This window comes from Eutrigla gurnardus, assembly GCF_963514095.1.
Source record: "Eutrigla gurnardus genome assembly, chromosome: 11".
Classification (NCBI taxonomy): domain Eukaryota; kingdom Metazoa; phylum Chordata; class Actinopteri; order Perciformes; family Triglidae; genus Eutrigla; species Eutrigla gurnardus.
In genome coordinates, this window is record NC_139925.1 from 29,037,591 (window position 1) to 29,057,266 (window position 19,676).

The following is a 19,676-nucleotide window of genomic DNA, read 5'->3' on the forward strand; positions in this document are numbered from 1 at the left end:
AACCTGTTAGAAGTCGGTGCGGGAGGGAATCGTATATCTTCTGTCCAGCGTGCGGAGGAGGTTTTTAAATCCGTCTTTCCGGTGTCTTCCGCTGCTCTTATCGTACGGAGTTACACTGGCAAAAGATGCTGTAATTGTAGTCTGTTTGCTACAGTGGGCCTGATCATCATAGTCACCGGACTTTTTACCGGACTTTTTCGTCATGCACGCGTCATGCAAATGTCTGCGGTGATTTTTCAAGTGCTGGTGTTGTGCCGTAATCAGCGCCCCTGCCGTGAAATGCACCCTCTCGCGGGAGATTATATCACCGGTATATATTGGTTGTGTTTCCGCTGGATGTTGCAACTTTAGCGCGACAGGTTTTGCACAGTACCCGTTTCTGGTGCACGTCTGCAGCCTCAAACCCGAAATACTCCCAAATGACGGACGTGCTGTTTTTCTTGGCGATTAAATCCCCTAACTCCGCTTCTGGTCCAGTTGAAGTAATTTCTGACTAATTACAAATACGGAGCAGGTTAATACTGATTGGTTAGCGTGACCTGTTCACGAGTAGTCTGATTGGTGAGCTTGGCAGGATGGTCGGGAGACGGCATGTGTAAAATAGTTGACAACAGATCCTGGGGGAGTCAGGAGCGCTGCAAAAACCGCAGCTTTGGCGATCACATGATCGCGTTGTCTGAAATCGCGATTTCGGTCAGAAAACGATAAATCGTTCAGCCCTACTTTATACCAATTTCCAAAAATAAGATACAGATGGAAAAGAATATCACAGTTACAATATTCACAGATGTCGATGCAGGACAACAATCGGTTTCAGAACACTTTGATACAGAACACCCAGAGGCAGAACACTCACAGTCAGATCAACCGCAAAACTCAATTTTCCAGCCAGGAAAATACATTGCCTGTGTCTTTGATGATGACTGGTTCATTGGAAACATTGTTGAACGTTCAGATGAACATGGTGACGTTTTTGTCAAATTCATGAAGCGTATCAACAACATCCTCACATGGCCATCGGACCAAAGACAGATCCCCTGTTGGGTGCCATTCCAACATATCATTTGTTGTGTCAGTGTGCCAGACATCTATTGACGCAGATAGATAGATAGATAGATAGATAGATAGATAGATAGATAGATAGATAGATAGATAGATAGATAACTATTATCCAAGAAATTGTGGAAGCAGTGACTTTTATCATGGTCTTTTTGGTCAAGTTTGTATTGGTGAGCACTGCGTCCATAGTTCATCTGAATGTTCAACAATGTTTTAAATGAACCGGTCATCATCATAGATACAGGTAATGTATTTTCCTGGCTGGAAAATTGAGTTTTGTGGCTGATCTGACTGCGAGTGTTCTGCCTCCGGGTGTTTTCCGGGTGTTTTCTTTTGCCCATTTGTTAGGTCAATAGCTTCTTACGAGTGGTGCTTAGCTAAAGCCTTTATGCTGTTGAGAGATTCTTACGTGCTTCGAGTTTGCACTTACTTGTTTGTTGATTTTGCTTGTAGTCTGTCTGGTTGGTTATGGGTGGATTGTGTGTAAGTGTGTGCATGTTTACTCACCAGCATGAAGCCAGGTCTCCGTCACAAACATAAACATAAAATCCAGTTCACGAAAGGTGAAGAAGTCATTAAGCAGAAAATTCTTGTTTGCTATTGATCTAGCATTTAGCAGGGCCATGCTAAGCTTGACCTCCACGCTAGTTGACGGTGCAGCACGTTTCAACGGGCGAAGAAATGCGTGGCTAACACCGCCTTTGCGGGCCTGCGACTGCCAGCCTCAAAAACGGCGCTCGGTCATCAGACCGGGAGCAGCACACAGACGAGACAGCGCAGGTGGAGCGGGCCACGTCGGTGGAGCAGCGGACGGGTCGGGCGCTGTCATCGGCCCGAGCGGAGCAGGTGGAGCGGGCCACGTCGGTGGAGCAGCAGCGGACGGGTCGGGCGCTGTCATCGGGACGAGCGGAGCAGGTGGAGCGGGCCACGTCGGTGGAGCAGCGGACAGGTCGGGCGCTGTCATCGGGACGAGCGGAGCAGGTGGAGCGGGCCACGTCGGTGGAGCAGCGGACGGGTCGGGCGCTGTCATCGGGACGACAGGAGCCGATGGAGCGGCGTCAACATGGCGCATCCAACGGGCCCTGAAGTGCGGTAGGTTTCGGACAGCCGGAAAAAAGTATCCATCGAGGAGGAGGCGAGAACCTGTTACAGTGGAGCAAGTCAGCAGGTAGGCCTTGAGTCTCACTTGCACACCTCCACGCGTTCCCCGTCTTCTGAAGCGCTTTCTCCGGGGAAGGGTGCATGGAAGGCGGCGCAGGTACGCGGGTACGTCCGAAAGCACAGGAGGGGGGTTCACTGACTGTCTACCCAAAAGGCCAGAGGCTTGGATGTTGAGTAGGGCTTGGCGATCATAAACAATTAAAGCAGAGACATCCCGGCAACAAAAACAGAAAAAAAGAGCAGTAGCAAATAATAAACTGAACAAGCGAAGCAGGCGAGGCAGACGGCTAGCCGACACAGGCGCCATCTTGTCTTCCTGCTGTCCTTTAGTTACCCAACCGAAACATACTCTTTCAGTGTACTTCTTCATATTGAGCTCTTTGCATGTTTCTGTGTTGTGCTTTCCCTTACAGAAGAGACACATCTTGGCTGAGGGGGATGAGTAAGTACTGTAGTCTGGACATTCAACTCTTCAACTCTCTGGTGTTTCTGCTATAGTGACAAAACTACTCTTGTGAGGGGGAGCTAAAAACGACTTTCTAATTTGTGCTTCTAGGTGATCTAGATAACTGCTTATCTTTGGGTGGCAACTGCTTATCTTTAGTTAGTCTTTGATCCTGGATATCTCCAAAGAGTGGATCGACAGTGATGTTGGCTTGTTTTTCGATAAAATCAACAAGTTGTTTGAACTTGACTCTTTTGTTGTTATGTTCATGATGGTCATATGCTATAGACCTCCATTTCTCTTTAAGCTTGAATGGTAATTTGGAAACAACAGCTCTCAGGTGGGAAGGGTTGTTGATATCCTCCAGGATCTCAATGTCCTCCATAGTGTTGCAGCATTCTCTCAAGAACAGAGCATAATCGTGTAGGGCTTTGCCATCTTCTGATCTGATTTGAGCCCAGTGTAGAGCCCTTTGCTGATATGCAGAAGCTATCAAAATGTAATTTCCTCTTTGTGGGCTCATGTGCAGGCAGCTTTGTACTATAGCCTTTGGTTTATTTTTCTTCGATGCACTGTTCGAAAGTGATAATGAATGTGATGTACTGTAGAGGGTCACCTTTAAATACAGGGATTTTTCTGGATGGTAAGAGAGCCCGACTTTGTTCCTTTTATTAGCATTTCTGTGATTTTCAAGTTCATCTGTGACTTTAAACACTCTGGGACTCTGGATGTTGACACAGGTTTAAATTCAGTGTCCTGAGATGACAATACTTTAAGCTCTGCATTTGTCTTTTCATGCTTTAATTTCTGCTTCTGCTTTATCAAGCTCTTGTTTCTCTTTAAGTGCAGCAGCACGGGCAATTAAAGCTGCTTTCTTGGCTTCTGATTGCAGGCTAAGGGAGGATGTTGATGAGTTGGTTCTCACAGATCTTCTGCTACCAACTGAAACAGTGTCATCACAGTGCTTTTGTGAATTTGGAGCTTCTTGTGTGGGTGTGGCAATAACAGGTGGAACCTCCTTTAAAGTGATGGTTCGGAGTGAAATGGACCCTAGGTAATTTCCGCCAAGACATCCAGCCAAACACCCCCTCGGAAGCATTTTTAGCGATGGTCAGCAGTGGTCAAGAAAGGGCGATCAGCCGAACGGCTTCGTAATAGCGCGATGGTACATACATTATATCTCGTAAATTTCCCCACTAATAATGCATGGAATGTTACCAAACTTCTGCAGTAGTACACATAGGGTCTGTATTCACAAAATGAGGCATTTTAAAGTTTGTAAGTACATTAGGAGTTTATTTAAAAAGAACACTTGCCTGATAGCTTCTACTGCTAAAGCTACGCTGTTTGCGTAGACGGCACGTCCGTTTTTACACAGCTTCTTCTTCGTTGGTGTTTAATGGCAGTCGGCGTATACCCAGCTGTTTCCGTGACGCGAGTTTCACGCAAGAGTATGAAAAGATTTCGCTTAATTTTTTTTTATAAATGCTTATATTATCAGGTCGACAAGCATTTATAAAAAATCTGCGAAACTTTTTCATACGCTGGCGTGAAACTCGCGTCACGGAAACGAGTCGTTTCCCGTTTTCGCTTCAAAATAAAAGAACGAAAAACGGAAAAATGACTCGTATCCCGTTATTCGTTTTAAAAACGGAAAACGACTCGTTAACTGATATTAGATATTGTGTTTATGAATGGGATTCGGGGATGAAATAACAGTGCCATTTTTTGTTAAAATGTAAGCCTATTTTTATGTTCTCAGGTTACATGACTGTAAATATTGTTTACTCTTAGAGACACAAGAGGGCGCAAGAGCACACACAATAATTAATGTAATGAATGTTCATGTATTGTATTGTGACCTAATGGGCTTCCCGTACATGGACATTTTTATGCGGGACGTTTTTCATATTCCAGTCAGTCCGCGCTCAACCCAACCGGCAGATGGCCACATTTCATTGTTCTGAAATAAATGTTCTATAATGAGAGAAGTCGTCAGCCTCCTTCCTACGCATCGTCAGCAGCACCACTCTGCTGATAAAACTCAACAGGTTATGGGCCCAGGAGACGTTTGGAGGAGAAGATAGTCGACGAAAGCCAAGAAAGTTGCAACGGATCGCGTGCTGAGGAAGGCTGCTAACCTGAGGAGAGGGGCAAGCTAGCATGGCAGAGCAACGAAGGGCAAGTAGCAGCAGGCTACATCGACTGGTATTCGACGGCGACGAGGCAAAATATGAAGTTTGGGAAACTAAATTGTTGGGACACTTTCGTTTATTAGGGCTGAAAAACACTGTGTTGAATGAGCCAGAAGAAGAAGCTGAAATAGCAGCAGATCCTGAGAAAAACGCGGACGCGTATGCAGAGTTGATCCTACTGCTAGATGACAAAAGTCTGTCTCTGGTAATGAGAGATGCGCAAGATGATGGCAGAAAAGCATTAAATATTCTGAGAGACTATTATGCAGGGAAGGGAAATCCTCGTATAATTAGTTTGTACATCACGCTGACCTCACTTCAAAAGTCCATCGGCGAAAGTGTAATAGACTATATCATTAGAGCAGAGACCGCCATAACTGCCCTGAGAAGCGCGGGAGAAACGCTGGGGGACAGTTTGCTGGTGGCTATGGCGCTGAAGGGATTGCCAGAGAGCTTCAAGCCATTCGCAATTCATGTGTCGCACACCTACGATAACATCACGTTTGCTGACTTCAAGACCAAATTGCGGAGTTTCGAGGAAACCGAGAACATCAGAGCAACCGGGTCGAACGATGACAGCGTGATGAAGACCCAGGGGAGAACCGGACGGCGACCTCCCAGTAGCAGCGCACATGGACCGGGCAAAGACGACAGCGAGATGGTGTGCTTCAAGTGCGGGACCAAGGGGCACCGAGCGAGAGCGTGTCGACAGAAGACGTGGTGTAGTGTTTGCAAAAGTGACACACACAGGGACGCGACATGCAGACGAAAAGACAACGACAGAGACCGAAGGGACGGCGTGAGCCAAGTGTCGGAGAATGCTGAGGTAAAGGAGGACTTCGCGTTCAAGATGGCGGACGGACGGGCCAGTGACCAGCAGCAGCCGGCGCGCACCATCCAGGAGAGGGGCCTGATGGTGGACACCGGGGCCACATCCCACGTCATCAACGACATCGCCTTGTTCACAAGTTTCGACAGCACCTTCAGGCCGGAGACTCACAGCGTCGAGTTGGCTGATGGGACCAGATGCAGCGGCGTCGCTCAGCGGAGAGGCATGGCAGTGGTTACCCTCATCGACAGCAGTGGACGGCGGTGCAATGCGAAACTGTTGGACGCTCTGTATGTGCCGTCGTACCCGCAGAACATTTTCTCGGTGAAGGCAGCAACCACGAATGGGTCCACAGTCGTCTTCAAAGAAGATAATGATGTCTTGATAACCAGGTATGGTACCAGGTTTGACATTCATGTGTTTGGCAGATTGTACTACCTGCACACTGAGATTGAGTCAACTGATGATAAGTGTAATGCAACCCACGACATCCAAGCATGGCATGAGATATTAGGCCACTGTAATTATGATGATGTGCTTAGGTTACATGATGTTGTTGATGGTATGCAGATCAAGGGAAAAATGAGTAAGCCTGAGCAAGAGTGTGAGGTGTGTATTCAAGGGAAGTTTACACAAACTAGAAATAGGAACCCCGATGCCAGAGCAAAGGCTCCTTTAGAAATGATACACACAGACCTTGCAGGTCCAATAGCCACTGAGTCATTAGATGGGTACAAATATGCACAGTCTTTTACCGATGATTACTCAAATGCAGTATTTGTTTACTTTCTAAAGAAAAAGAGTGACGCAGTGCAGGCAACTGAAAAATTCCTTGCAGATGTATCCCCTTATGGGAAGGTGAAGTGTATGCGATCTGATAATGGAACTGAGTTCACAGGTGGTGATTTCCAGGCGCTGCTGAGGAAAAGCAAAATTAGGCATGAGACGACAGCTCCGTACTCACCGCACCAAAATGGAACAGCAGAACGTGGGTGGCGTACTCTTTTCGAGATGGGCAGGTGCATGCTAATTGAAAGTGAGTTACCAAAACACCTTTGGCACTACGCAGTACAAACAGCAGCAACGGTACGCAACAGATGCTTGAACAAGCGCACAGGGCTGACTCCTTACGAGATGTTGACAAACAAAAAGCCCAATGTGTCCAGAATGCAACGATTCGGATCTGTTTGCTACAATTATGAGCAGGAAAAGGGAAAGCTTGACTCCACGTGTGATCAGGGGCGTTTTGTGGGGTACGATAAAAATAGCCCAGCGTATTTGGTGTATCACCCAAATACAAACAAAGTGCAAAAACACAGGCTGGTGAAATTTGTGAGCAAAACAGCTGCAGAAAAACAAACACAGACAGATGAGCCAGATCTAAATGATGACGGTGTGGGGCACAGAGTCAGGACTAGGGGGACGCAGGGGGTCAACAGGAGTGCAGAAAAGGCTCTAGAGCTAAATGAACCCGGTAAAAGTCCACATTGCGATAGTCCAAGGGCAGCAAATGAGTCTACTGAGCATAATGAAACTGGAAGTGTTACAAGCATCGATCCTGAGAGTAGGCGGTATCCAACAAGAGAAAGGAGGGCACCAAATTACCTAGGCGACTTCGTGAGAGAAGACAGTGATAGTGACGGGATGCATGTCACAGTAGACTACTGCTGCAGAGCAGTTTGTGGCATTCCGCAAACTTATGGTGAAGCAATGCAGTCAGACAATTCAAAAGAATGGAGAAAAGCAATGAATGAGGAAATCCAGTCTCTAAATGAGAATAAAACCTTTACCCCGACAACACTACCCGTGGGCAAGAAACCAGTGGGGGGTAGGTGGGTTTACGCAATCAAGTCTGGTGTAGATGGGAATGACCAGTACAAGGCTCGATTTGTCGCCAAGGGCTACAGCCAGAAAATGGGGGTAGACTATGGGGAAACGTTTTCACCTACAGCAGACCTAACCAGTGTTAGAATTGTGCTACAGAAGGCAGTGCAGGAAAATTTACTGGTCCACCAAATGGACGTGAAAACCGCGTTCTTATACGCCCCCATCGACCACGAAATCTACATCAATCCACCAGAGGGCTATGAAGAAAAAGAGGGTGTAGTCTATAGGCTAGAGAAATCGCTTTATGGTCTCAAACAGTCTGGAAGAAACTGGAACAGGGTTTTACATGATTGCTTAACTGAAAATGGTTTCACACAAAACCAAGCTGACAACTGTGTTTATTCCCAAGAGTCTAAAGAAGGGAAAGTGATCATAATTGTGTGGGTCGATGACTTGATCATCGCTGCAAGCGATGAAGGAAAACTGAAAAAGGTGAAAGGGATGCTTGCAGAGCAATTCAAGATGAAAGATTTGGGGCAACTCAAACATTTTCTTGGTATTGATTTTGATTTTTCTGATGAATGCATTAAGATGTCACAAGAGAAGTACATTAACAAAATTCTACAGCGTTTCAACATGTCAGAATGCAGGGTGAGAGATACCCCTTGTGAGCAAAAGCTCGAATACAGTAATGATGCAGTTAAAATGACATATCAGGATGTACAGAGAGGCCGTGGGCAGTCTGATATACCTGACGACCTGCACTAGGCCTGATCTGAGTTTTGTGGTGAGCAGGCTGTCACAGTACCTAGCTGAGCCTACAGAGGAGCAATGGGTTACTGTGAAGCATGTCCTGCGATACCTTAAAGGTACAGCAGACAAAGGTTTAACCTTTAGGAGAAGCACTGAGAATCTTGGTATAAAAGCCTACAGTGATGCAGACTGGGCGGCTGATACCAGTGATCGCCGCAGTACCACAGGATACTGTGTTAGTCTTAGTGAAAACAGTGCACTTGTTTCATGGAAGGCAAAGAAGCAACCTACTGTTGCACTTTCCACATGCGAAGCAGAGTATATGGCACTTGCTTCTACTGTTCAGGAATGCCTTTACCTAGAACAATTACTGGAGAATATGGATGGTTACCAATACACACAAACGGTAATACACGAAGACAATCAGGGGACGATTGCTCTTGCCAGAAATCCTGTGAATAGAAAGCGTTGTAAACACATAGACATTAGGTATCACTTTATTAGGTCTACTGTGAATGAGGGTAAGGTGAATTTAATGTATTGTGCTACTGATGAAATGGTCGCTGATGTGATGACGAAGCCTGTCAGCAAGTTCAAACTGGGAAAGTTTGCAGGTCTTCTTTTTGGTGACTAATATGTGTAAGCCAAAGGTACACATTTGTTTAATCTTGTTTTGGTGTTTTTGTGTTACCAACCTGAGTACAAGTGGGGGTGTTAAAATGTAAGCCTATTTTTATGTTCTCAGGTTACATGACTGTAAATATTGTTTACTCTTAGAGACACAAGAGGGCGCAAGAGCACACACAATAATTAATGTAATGAATGTTCATGTATTGTATTGTGACCTAATGGGCTTCCCGTACATGGACATTTTTATGCGGGACGTTTTTCATATTCCAGTCAGTCCGCGCTCAACCCAACCGGCAGATGGCCACATTTCATTGTTCTGAAATAAATGTTCTATAATGAGAGAAGTCGTCAGCCTCCTTCCTACGCATCGTCAGCAGCACCACTCTGCTGATTAAACTCAACATTTTTCATTCCAGATTTTGCCGTACGTCTTTTTTACTTGGAAGGCGCTGTGTTATGCTGCGAAATTACCTGAAAGCCTACCTGAGACATTTAGGGGGAGCTCTGAAACACTGTTCATAAACGCTCTGACAGCATCTGACGCTCGCGTTTTGAAGTAAACCTACTGTTTTAAACACGCACCAAAAGCGTTATGACGCTGACATAAAAGCGGAGCCTCCGCCTCTTCGCCGCCGCCACTCAGCTGTTGATCCTCGGTGTGCCGGGTCGGCTGTGCTCTGACCGACCAGGAACCGCTCCGTGAGTCGGTGTCCAGCTCATGGAGCCTGCTAACAACAGCGATTAATTAACAAAGTGTAGAGTTATGATTAGCGTAATGCGTAAGTCTTTCCTGCTTCCTAGTGTTGCGCAGCCAGGTTTTCAACCTGCGCAAGGCTGGGAAAGAGCGCTCGGATGCCGCGGGGAAGCAGATGGGGGGCAGGGGACTTACCTGTGTAGGAGAAGTGTAGCCAATTCTGCATCCGATTTCAAATTCCTCTCAGCTTTCAACTGTCTCGACCGTTCAAATGCATCCCCTACATAGACCCTCGCTTTGCCTCAGTTTTTGTGAATCATAACAAACTCTTTTGGGTTTCGTTGCCTCCGCCATTGTAGGTTAGTCGAAACTGGCAACCCGTGGTTGCTCGGCAGCTGAGACTCTACTGACTGCAATGATTTGTAGATGCCAGTGGGTGGCGCCACGTGCCAAAACATGTTTTCAAAACATAAGCATGATTTGCTGTCCGCAAAATATTTTTTTAAATGCAAATATTTTGGCTGTACTGTTGTTGTTGGTGAGTTCAGTATGTTATATGATCATTATTCCTGAGTCTCTATGACATATTAGGATGATTTTAGGGCAAGTTGCTTTAGATTTCTTACATATTGTACCTTTAAATAGGTAGCTAGAAACAAACTAAGAATGGCTCCAACAATCTCCAGAATATGGTTTGCATCAGTGGCCTGCAGACTTGCTCGTGCTGCAAGTCGCTTGTCGCAGGCGGGTCTCTTTCATCGGAGATAAGGGGCTAATTTGTGATTTTCAGGAAATTAATGGCCAGCAATATTTAATTGTTTGCCATCACTGAGCATATTACTAAGTTATTTCCACTATTTTCATGCTTTATCATCTCTAAATTCTCCCTGATCTACTTTCCAGACTTCTGGAAAAAATGTCAAAAATGGTTGCGTTGATGAAATCATTCACATCCTTTGTTATTCTACGTATTTATTATTCTTCCGCCTGTTTTTTCAAACCTTAACTCCTTCAACATTATTCAACCGATTCACTTCATTCAAACTTCAAAACGTTCATCTCAGGGCTGTAAACTAACTTTTTGGCTCACCTGCCAAGGGGACCGGTAGATGAAAGAATCTACCGGCCAAGTAAATTTTTCACCGGCCAAATAATAAATTGCCTCTTTTTGTTGCATATACATCTGTTTCACTACTTTTCATTGAGATAACTATTATAGAGCAGTACATGCTTAAAAAAGAGGCCAAAGTATTATTTAGAAATACATTTTAATATTATTAATTGAATTTCATTCATTTCATCTCAAACATTGCAAATTGAAAACTTTAACAGTGCAAAACTGTGACAAAGGAAACACTCATTAATTACTCATCAGAACTGAGACAGAGAGAGAGAGAGAGAAGTAGTGCAGATATACCGTTGAAATACGCATATTTGTTTATCTACTCTTCACATTTATTAAATGTATTTTCTCTTCCTGTTTCCCAGTGCGAGTTGATATACACAAATATGATCGCATTTGTCAATCGCGGTATTTTATTTTGAAAATTGCTTTTATTTTGAAAATTGACCGGATTGTTTCGTGTTTCTTTGTGTGATTTACTGCCAGAATTGATGCGTTCGCTCGCGGCATGCGCAAAAAATAGAGCAGACGCGGAAACGATCGCTTCACGGCGCGGGACGGCCGCGCCTATTCGCGGCGCTTCCGCGGCCGGTGTGAATCACACTCACTGCGCCAAACTTTTAAAGAGCGGTGACGCGCATGCTACGTTGCTTTGGGGGAACTATTTTCTACAGCGGTGACGGGGGAGCTACTTCAGTGTGACACACAACAAATCACCGGTTTAGCTTGACGTTTGCTACCGTCATAATTTATCAGTTTACAGCTACTACTAGGGGTGTGACGATACACTCCGCTCACGAGACGAGACACGATATTGGGTTCACCAGAACGAGACGAGATTTTAAGAAAACTACAATGACAAAATATATGACTGGACAGACTTTAATTTAACAGAGTTGCACATGCATTTTGAAATATTTTATTATAACTCTTTACATGCATGATTTAAGCATGATCTTTTAATTAACTTCTTCTTTCACAAATTTAAACTGAAACTAAAATTTATAAAAGTTAAAATAAAATAAAATATTTCTTTTTCCCAAGTGTAAATATGTGCAAAACCAAATCAAAGTTCTACTTTGTCAATACAGAGTGCAAATAGTGCAAACGGAGCCTGACCAAGTATGTCATGAACAACATGCTGCAACTACAGCATCTTCAGCATCTCTGACATCGCAGCTGTCAAGTGTATCAATGCTTCGGGAGTTCTGTCTTATCTCTGGGCTGGTCAGAGCTGCTGCTATGGCAGCTTGCTACTCAAGGTAACGAGCCAGCATATCCAACATGCCCGTCATTAACTTGTGTGATGGCAATTGTAGCCGTTTCTGCTTGAACATTTTCACCGCGGTAGCCGCTGAACTACGATGAAAAAAAGCAGTCACACGTCTCACCCGCCCGAGTAAACGAGCGACGCGGGGAACACCGAAGCCAGCTTGGGTTGCAAGTTTTATAGTGTGCGCAAAACAGATGTGCGACTTCAATCCCGCGTCGCGCACGGCCACGTCCATATTACGTGCATTGTCGGTAACAATAAGCGATGCCGTGGTTGGGTTTTTTAAGCTCCCAGTCAGTAACAGCTGTCTGTAAAACCTCAGCTATGTATAGCTCACAAATCTTGCGAGACGGATTTTTAACGCAACGGGAAATATCGTCGACTTTAATCTCGCGAGATCTCGTGGTACGGGATCTCGTCACACCCCTAGCTACTACAATGTTTTGTTATATCATGCATAATTTGTTGCAAGAGCACGACCATCGGGCCAAACATTTACCCGCCCCAGTGGCATGTATCCCTCCAAAATTAAGTCGCCAGGGGAATATTTTAGTCGCATTTGGCGAGTGGCGACTGCTAGTTTACAGCCCTGGTTCATCTCATTTAGGACATTCCCGCTACTGCTTTTCTCATTCATAACATTCAGAAATTCAGAAATATTCAACGTTTTACGTAATTTTTTTAACATTCAAGTCAATGGGCTCATGTTGGGAACATTCAAATTTGACAAAATTCCGTGCATTTTCAGGCACATTCAACTGCTCACCATTCATTCATACATTCACCTAGAAACTCCATTTAAACTTTAAAATGTAGACACAAGTCTTGTGTATTGGTGTGTCAATCCACGTTTCAATAGGTCATATAGTTTTTGAGCAATCACTGTTCAATGACCATGATCGTTTTGGGAGAAATCAGGAGATTATAATGGGTGTGTATTGCATGGAACTCTAAGTGTTAGAGTGGCTGACATCATCGTCGGGGTGGAAGGTCGATTTTTCCTCGATTTTTCCTCTCTCCAAACTCCTCCTGGCCACAATTTACACTTTACACACATGCTATTTTCCAAATTTGTAGACAAACTTGTCCTGTCTCTCACAATGTGCTCAAGAAATCTGTGAGATTTACAGAATTTGAATTAGCAGCCTCTAAGTGCAGCCATGTCAGTCTCTGCTCCTCACTGAATCCAATAGAAAATGTTCTGAGAGAAGTAGCGAGAGGAGCCCTGTTTTAAACTTGCAACTGTCTCCAAAATATTTACTGCAGAAACACCAAAATCATATCAAAACGTTCGGGAAAGCCTTACAGCGATGATGGTGTGTTTTTTTTTTTCTGTTAGGACCGACCGTTTTTGTCCAAATGTGAGACCAGCGCAGAGGTGTTTTTCTCCATGTTTCTCCCTCAGCCTGGGGGGACTTCAAGTTGCCACGGTAACCCTTTAACTGAGCCTCTGGCCAGAGACACACTTATAGGGATAGTTCACCGTCACGCAGGTGGTGGAGTGGTTCGAGTGCATGTACCCATGTCTCGTCCCACTTTTCCAACTATTCATCCTTCTTTACCTTCTTCATACACATTCAAATCATCATACCAGCGTAGCGTCAGCTATTCAGCAGTCATCATTCACACCGCAGTTTCGTAGAAATTGCATTCTCTAGTTAAGAATAAAATTGATATTATGGAGCTTCATAGTCAAAGGTTTTATTTCATTAAAAATAACAAATATGTATCTTTATCTGGTATGAATCCCATTAGGATCGTCAAGTGCCCACATGGTCATTTGGGGGTCCAAATATGGGGTTCCAAAAGAGTCACCTCTGCTCGAAAGGGTTTTTGGACCCCCATAAAACCCCCACCAGTGGTACCATACCCTTTAAATTAATTTTGGCAAGAGCAAAGTTCCCAAATATAACAAATAATACTGTTTAGAATAAATATGATCGTGGTGCTAGGGGCACCCAAAAAGTGAAAAATCACACATGCCGTCAAAATTGTTTAGGACTTTGGTGACCCACCTCTCACCCAAACAGTAAGGAACAGACCAATTTCCAGCCTTATATCACTATTAGAACAGAAGTTATGGGCCTGCAAAATGCCAAAAAATTAAAAGCAAAATTCAAATGTATCATTTGGGTGTGGCACTTGAAATTCAAATTGACGCCACAGGCAAACCGTTTGAGATATTGACCTGAAACTTCAGATTCCCTTGTTTGGTAACATAAGGCATATTTTCACCGCTTTTCAGCAAAATCTGAGAGGTACCATGTACATGGTGCCCTTATATTGGTTGTTTTCAAATGGAATGACCCTATTGTTATTGTTGTCAAGTCAATTGGCAATTGTTATAAACTGCAGCAGTTGGGGATGGAGGGGTTTTGGGATTGGTGTGTGGATAGGTGTGTTGATGAGAGCCTCTATGTATGTTGTGTCTGTTGTTGTAACTGTAATGTCTTGTCTTGTATTGTATGTTTGGTTGGACCCCCTCGAAAAAGAGATGACTGCTCATCTCAAGGGGTTATCCATAAATAAACTTAAACTTATGTATGAATTTGACACTAAGGGAATCGGGTACGGAGACAATTCCCTCACATCTTGCAGTCCACTTTACGTTGCTGAGAAATGTGTAAAATAAGGCTTCAACACATGCTCTTTGGTGGATTATGTGTCTGATGAATTATTATTCTGTTCTGTTTTTAGGGTGACTTCAACATCTGTCTAGGGACTACAGATGAAAAATAGCCTCTTGGCTAATTCTGGCGCATTTACAGTAATGTTTGTGCACTGTCCCTGTTTTCAAATAAACGTATTATTATTTCAGAAATTCAGAAAATGAAGAGTCTAATTTTATCAGAATATTTGGTTGGTAATTAGAGCTGTGTTGTTATTTTCTTTGTTTTGTTTTATGGAGTTCTGCTGATAGACACCAGCTCAGAGCAGGACTGCAGTCGGTGAGCGGTTCGTGTCCTGCTTTAATATTCCTGTAACTTGTAAACCTCTAGCACTGCACACACATCAACTCATAGGAACAGCTCGTATTAAAGCACTACTGTATAAGTAAAGTATTAGGAGTACCGCTACCAATACAGCGAGGTATCAGACCTTTTTTAACAGCAGGGTATCTCAATACTTTTCTAGTGCCAGTATACCCTGCAATCATATTATCAGAGGAGCTTCGTCATATTCATCCTTCTTTCTCTCTCTCTGCAGTCGAGCCTCAGCACGACTCCGTCTCCCCTGCAGCTGAAAGAGACGCTCAGGTGGAGGTGAGCCGCCAATCAGACGCACCGACAGGTGACAGCAGCCAATCAGAGCAGCCTCCTCGGGCAGGCAGCAGATGGACCTGCAGCTGCAACGTCGGCAGCGGCAGTTTCTCCCGACGGAGTGCTCACCTGCGCGTCCACAGCCGAGAGCGGCCCTTCAGCTGCTCCACCTGTGGGAAGGCGTTCTTGGCCCGCAGCAGCGTCACCGTCCACCAGCTCACCGCGCACGGCAGGCAGCGGCCCTACAGATGTTCACACTGCGGGAAGGCGTTTGGCACCCGCAGCCACCTCAGGATGCACCAGACCAGTTGGGGGCAGCGTGGCCAGCCGCTGACGTGTTCAGCCTGCGGCGAGACGCTGGCCGCGAAGTGCTGCCTTAGAAAACACAGACTCACCTGTCGGAAAACAGAGAGCCGGCTCAGGTGTGCAGAGTGTGGGAAGGAGTTCTCCAAACATGGCTACCTGTCTGCACACCAGAGAGTACACCTGAAGGACAAACCCTTTGAATGTGCCACGTGCCAGAAAGGCTTCACCACGCGCCGCAGCGTCCAAGTCCACCAGCTGACCGTCCACAAAGGACTGAGGCCGTTCACCTGCAGCGTCTGCAGGAAGAGCTTCAGCCAGCGGAGCGGCCTCAGAGTTCACTTGAGGACGCACACGGGTGAGCGGCCGCACACCTGTGAGCAGTGCGGCAACGGCTTCTCCAGCCGCAGCAGCCTGACTGTGCACCGCCGCGTCCACACCGGAGAGAAGGCCTTCAGCTGCGACACCTGCGGGAAGAGCTTCAGCGTGTCGGCCAACCTGCGCCGCCACCAGCTCGTCCACTCAGGCCGCCGGGAGTTCCACTGCGACGTGTGCGGCCGCAGCTTCACGCAGGCGGGACACCTGAAGGTGCACCGCGCCTTGCACAGCGGCGAGTTGGCGTTCATCTGCAATGCATGCGGGAAGGGCTTCAGACAGCTCAGCGCACTGCTGGTGCACGAGCGCAGCCATGCCGGCATCAAACCGTACAGCTGCAGTGACTGTGGCAAAAGCTTCTCCTCGTCCACGTCACTGAAACGCCACCAGCGGGCTCACAGCGGACAGAACGTGCACACCTGCCACGAGTGCGGGAAGAGCTTCACCAGCGCCCAGATTCTGAGGACTCACCTGCAGCTGCACGGCGGCAGCAAAGCATTCTCCTGCGACGTCTGCGGCCGCGGCTACAGCTCACTCAGCTACTTGAAGACGCACCGACGCAGTCACTCGGAGGGGAAACCGTTCAGCTGCGCTGAGTGTCAGAAAACCTTCTCCACGCAGGCGAGCGCCAAGCTCCACGAGCGCACGCATAGCGGGGAGAAGCCGTACGTTTGCGAGGTCTGCGGGAAGAGTTTCAGCGTGTCGCAGAACCTCGTCAGACACAAACGCGTCCACAGCGGAGAGAAACCGTTCGAGTGCGGCGTCTGTGGGAAGGGATTCAGTCAGAACAACAACCTGAAGTCCCACCAGCTGGTTCATACGGGACAGAAACCGTTCAGCTGCTCCACCTGCAGCAGGAGCTTCACCTCCATGAGGAGCCTCAGAGAGCACAAATGTGTCAACGCTGCACAAACGCTGCACAAATGTCCTCCAGGAGCCTTAAACGGGACGTCATGAGTGAGACAATCTGGGATTTGGGAAAGTAACAAAATCAAGGATTTTGTTACTTTCATTTGTAGCAAAAAGAAGAGAAGTTAAAATGTTAAACTGGTTTTGGTTTAAAGTAACTCTTAAGATCCAACATATTGTTGTTATAATTGACTGAGTTGCAGGTGCAGCAGCTGTGATGACGGAGCTTCACAAGAAAAACAGATTGGAGGACATTTTGGGATATGGGAGGAAATAAAATCTAGAAGTGTCACTTTAGTACTTCAGTTTAAAGAAATATAAAACTGAATATTTTATCGAGGGTCTCTCAGAGTTGCACTCTGTGTTGTGATCGAAAGCAGAAATGACAAAACGAAAAGACTAAAGTCTGGTTTTATTTTTTCCCCATTGTGGGAACATTTTATTCAGCACCGTGTCACAGAACGTCTAGGACTTCCTTCAGACGATCCTGGAAAAGTTTAATTTGAAATGAACTTATTTTGCAGGAGAATAAATATGATTAAAACAGGTTTCGCTGAATATTCTTGACTTTTTTAGAATTTTTATAGACTCAGAAAGGCTTGTGAGTTTCAGTTACTGAAACAGAAACTCTGATCCTGTTCTGTCAGTACTGTGAGGGAACTAAGTGAAATAAATCTGTCAATTGAACAAATTAGTTATTTGATTTATCAAAACTGGCTGATCCAGACGGATCCCTCCCATCTAAGAGCTGATTGGCTCTTAGTTTTGACAAATTTCCTGTGGGTTATTCCGTGTCATTTCATCAAATTTCTGAAAATCTTCCCACCTGACCATCTCAGAATGTCCTAAAAAAATTCAGGTACAAAGATACACTTGTTAATAGGACAAATCCAAAATATTAGGTCTCTACTACGTTTTTTGGCATCATACTCTGAAAAGCCATTTTTAAACCGCAATATCTGGAAAACTGTCTCACCTGTGGCCTTCAAAATGTCTACAGTGTATATCTGTTACTAATAGCCTCCAGACATGGAATATGGGGGGTGTAGCTCAATGATAACCTAGTATGGAAGGTACTTAAAATGTGGCTTGTTGAAATAAAGTAGTACATTTGAAGAGTGTCTGAGCCCCCATTTTTGCAGATAAAAGACTTCTATCACTTCTGCCTCTATCTCTAGTGTTAGCTTAAACATTCTACAAAATATGGTCTCTCTCAGATTAGTTTCACAGATATTAAGGCTCAAAAATGGAAGTAAACACATCTTTGCCCAACTTCAGAGTCATATTACAAAAAGCTAGTATCGGGTCCAAACTCACTTTTTTTGAAAGATCATATTCTTGTTAAAATCATATTAAAAATCGGAGGGTGTTTTGCCTCAATTTGTCGCAGTGATTTTTTTAAATCCCGATATTGGTGGGGTTTTTGTGGCAGGTTTTGGTACTGCATGTCCTAACGGCCTACCAGTAAACATCACAGGAGGGCAATTCAATTGTTTTTTACCATTTACCAAAGACTAAATGCTACTGATAAATTTAGCCTCACGAAAACATTAAAATGTAGAACAGTTGTAGAGGCAATAAGTCCTTGAATGTGAGTTAAACATGGTGAAAGCAGCTTATAAAGGGATAGTTGGGAATTTTGGACATAAGACCTATTTTCCAAGTCAGCCGGTGTGTTCGAGACGTCTGGAGACGTTTTCAAGACATTTCATTCAGTTCTTCTAGTTGCCAAGTTCGCTTGTGCTATGGCTAGCGCAAGTCAATGGTTCTAGTTAGACAGGCATTAAAAACAGTCTTGCCCACTCCACAGTGCACCCGAGGCAAATCAATAAAAACACTAGACTGTTGATGTACATATGTGTTGATAGAATAATATTTGAAACAAAACTAACCTCGTATCGCATGAATCATCCATCAGCCACAATTACGCACCGCAAACCTGGAGCACTGCTCCGTCCGTAGACCCGTAAACCCTCGGACGCGTTGCGGGGGATTCCCTCCTGGCACCACCAGTCTCCGTTTGTTCGGTCCCGGTTCTCAGCTCCAGCGGGGGCTACCTCGGTCTCCACAGACGCTCGTTCACGTTCTGCCCTTTGAGCATCCCTCTCGCGCAATTCTTCCTGCTCGTACAGGTACGGTTGGGTTTGGGTGGAAAAAAAACTCCTCATCATTGTCTTACAAGTTTCACTATATTCTCCAAAAGTGGCCATTTCTGCAAGATTGAAGAAACTAGCACTGCAGGCTACTCTGCGTCTGTAGCAATGACAGCAGGTAAACAAACTATTATAGAACCGGTAACTTGTAAGTGCTAGGTGATATCACTCTGCCGCTGCCATAGCCTACTAGGAAGTATGACACGCTGCTGCTGAGACATAAATCCTTAAAAATGCAAGGTTGGTTTTATTTCAAACATTCTATCAACACATATGTACATCGATAGTCTGCCGTTGGAATGGATTTGCCTCGGGTGCACTGTGGAGTGGGCAAGACTGTTTTTAATGCATGTCTAGCTAGAACCATTGACTTGCGCTAGCCATAGCCTAAGCGAACTCGGGAACTAGAAGAACTGAATGAAATGTCTTGAAAACGTCTCCAGACGTCTCGAACACACCGGCTCACTTGTGTAGGAGAACAACAAGGTTAATACCTAATGGTACCTACGTAAACTGTGTATGTAAGGAAACTAAGGACGATATTAAAATATGTATATCAATGTATATTAATCTACAATTTCAATACCTGCTCTCGTAAAAGGGGCACCATCTGTTGGTCAGACAGAACTTTATAGAATTCACGTTAATGACTCTAATGACCACCTATTAATTAATTAACAATTAATC

The 19,676-nt window shown here is 45.1% G+C and overlaps 2 protein-coding genes across 3 annotated transcripts in view; both read left to right on the plus strand.

Annotated features, from left to right (window-relative positions):
* The window catches only part of LOC311021203 (uncharacterized protein), a 36,443-nt gene extending 19,060 nt beyond the window's left edge, over positions 1-17,383 (plus strand). For both annotated transcript variants that reach the window (XM_084021645.1, XM_084021646.1), the window contains exon 3: positions 15,197-17,383. In XM_084021645.1, coding sequence (XP_083877771.1) covers positions 15,197-16,884 — 1,688 coding nt within the window. In that variant the 3' untranslated portion in view covers positions 16,885-17,383. The remainder of the gene's footprint in view (positions 1-15,196) is intronic.
* On the plus strand, positions 938-6,279 carry LOC311020689 (uncharacterized protein; the record flags this gene model as incomplete). Its single annotated transcript, XM_084020898.1, has 4 exons — positions 938-2,151; positions 2,634-2,662; positions 3,558-6,161; positions 6,260-6,279. The coding sequence occupies exons 3-4, from the start codon at positions 4,829-4,831 to the stop codon at positions 6,277-6,279; spliced, it is 1,353 nt and encodes a 450-aa protein (XP_083877024.1). The 5' UTR covers positions 938-2,151; positions 2,634-2,662; positions 3,558-4,828.
* Positions 17,384-19,676: the final 2,293 nt, after the last annotated feature.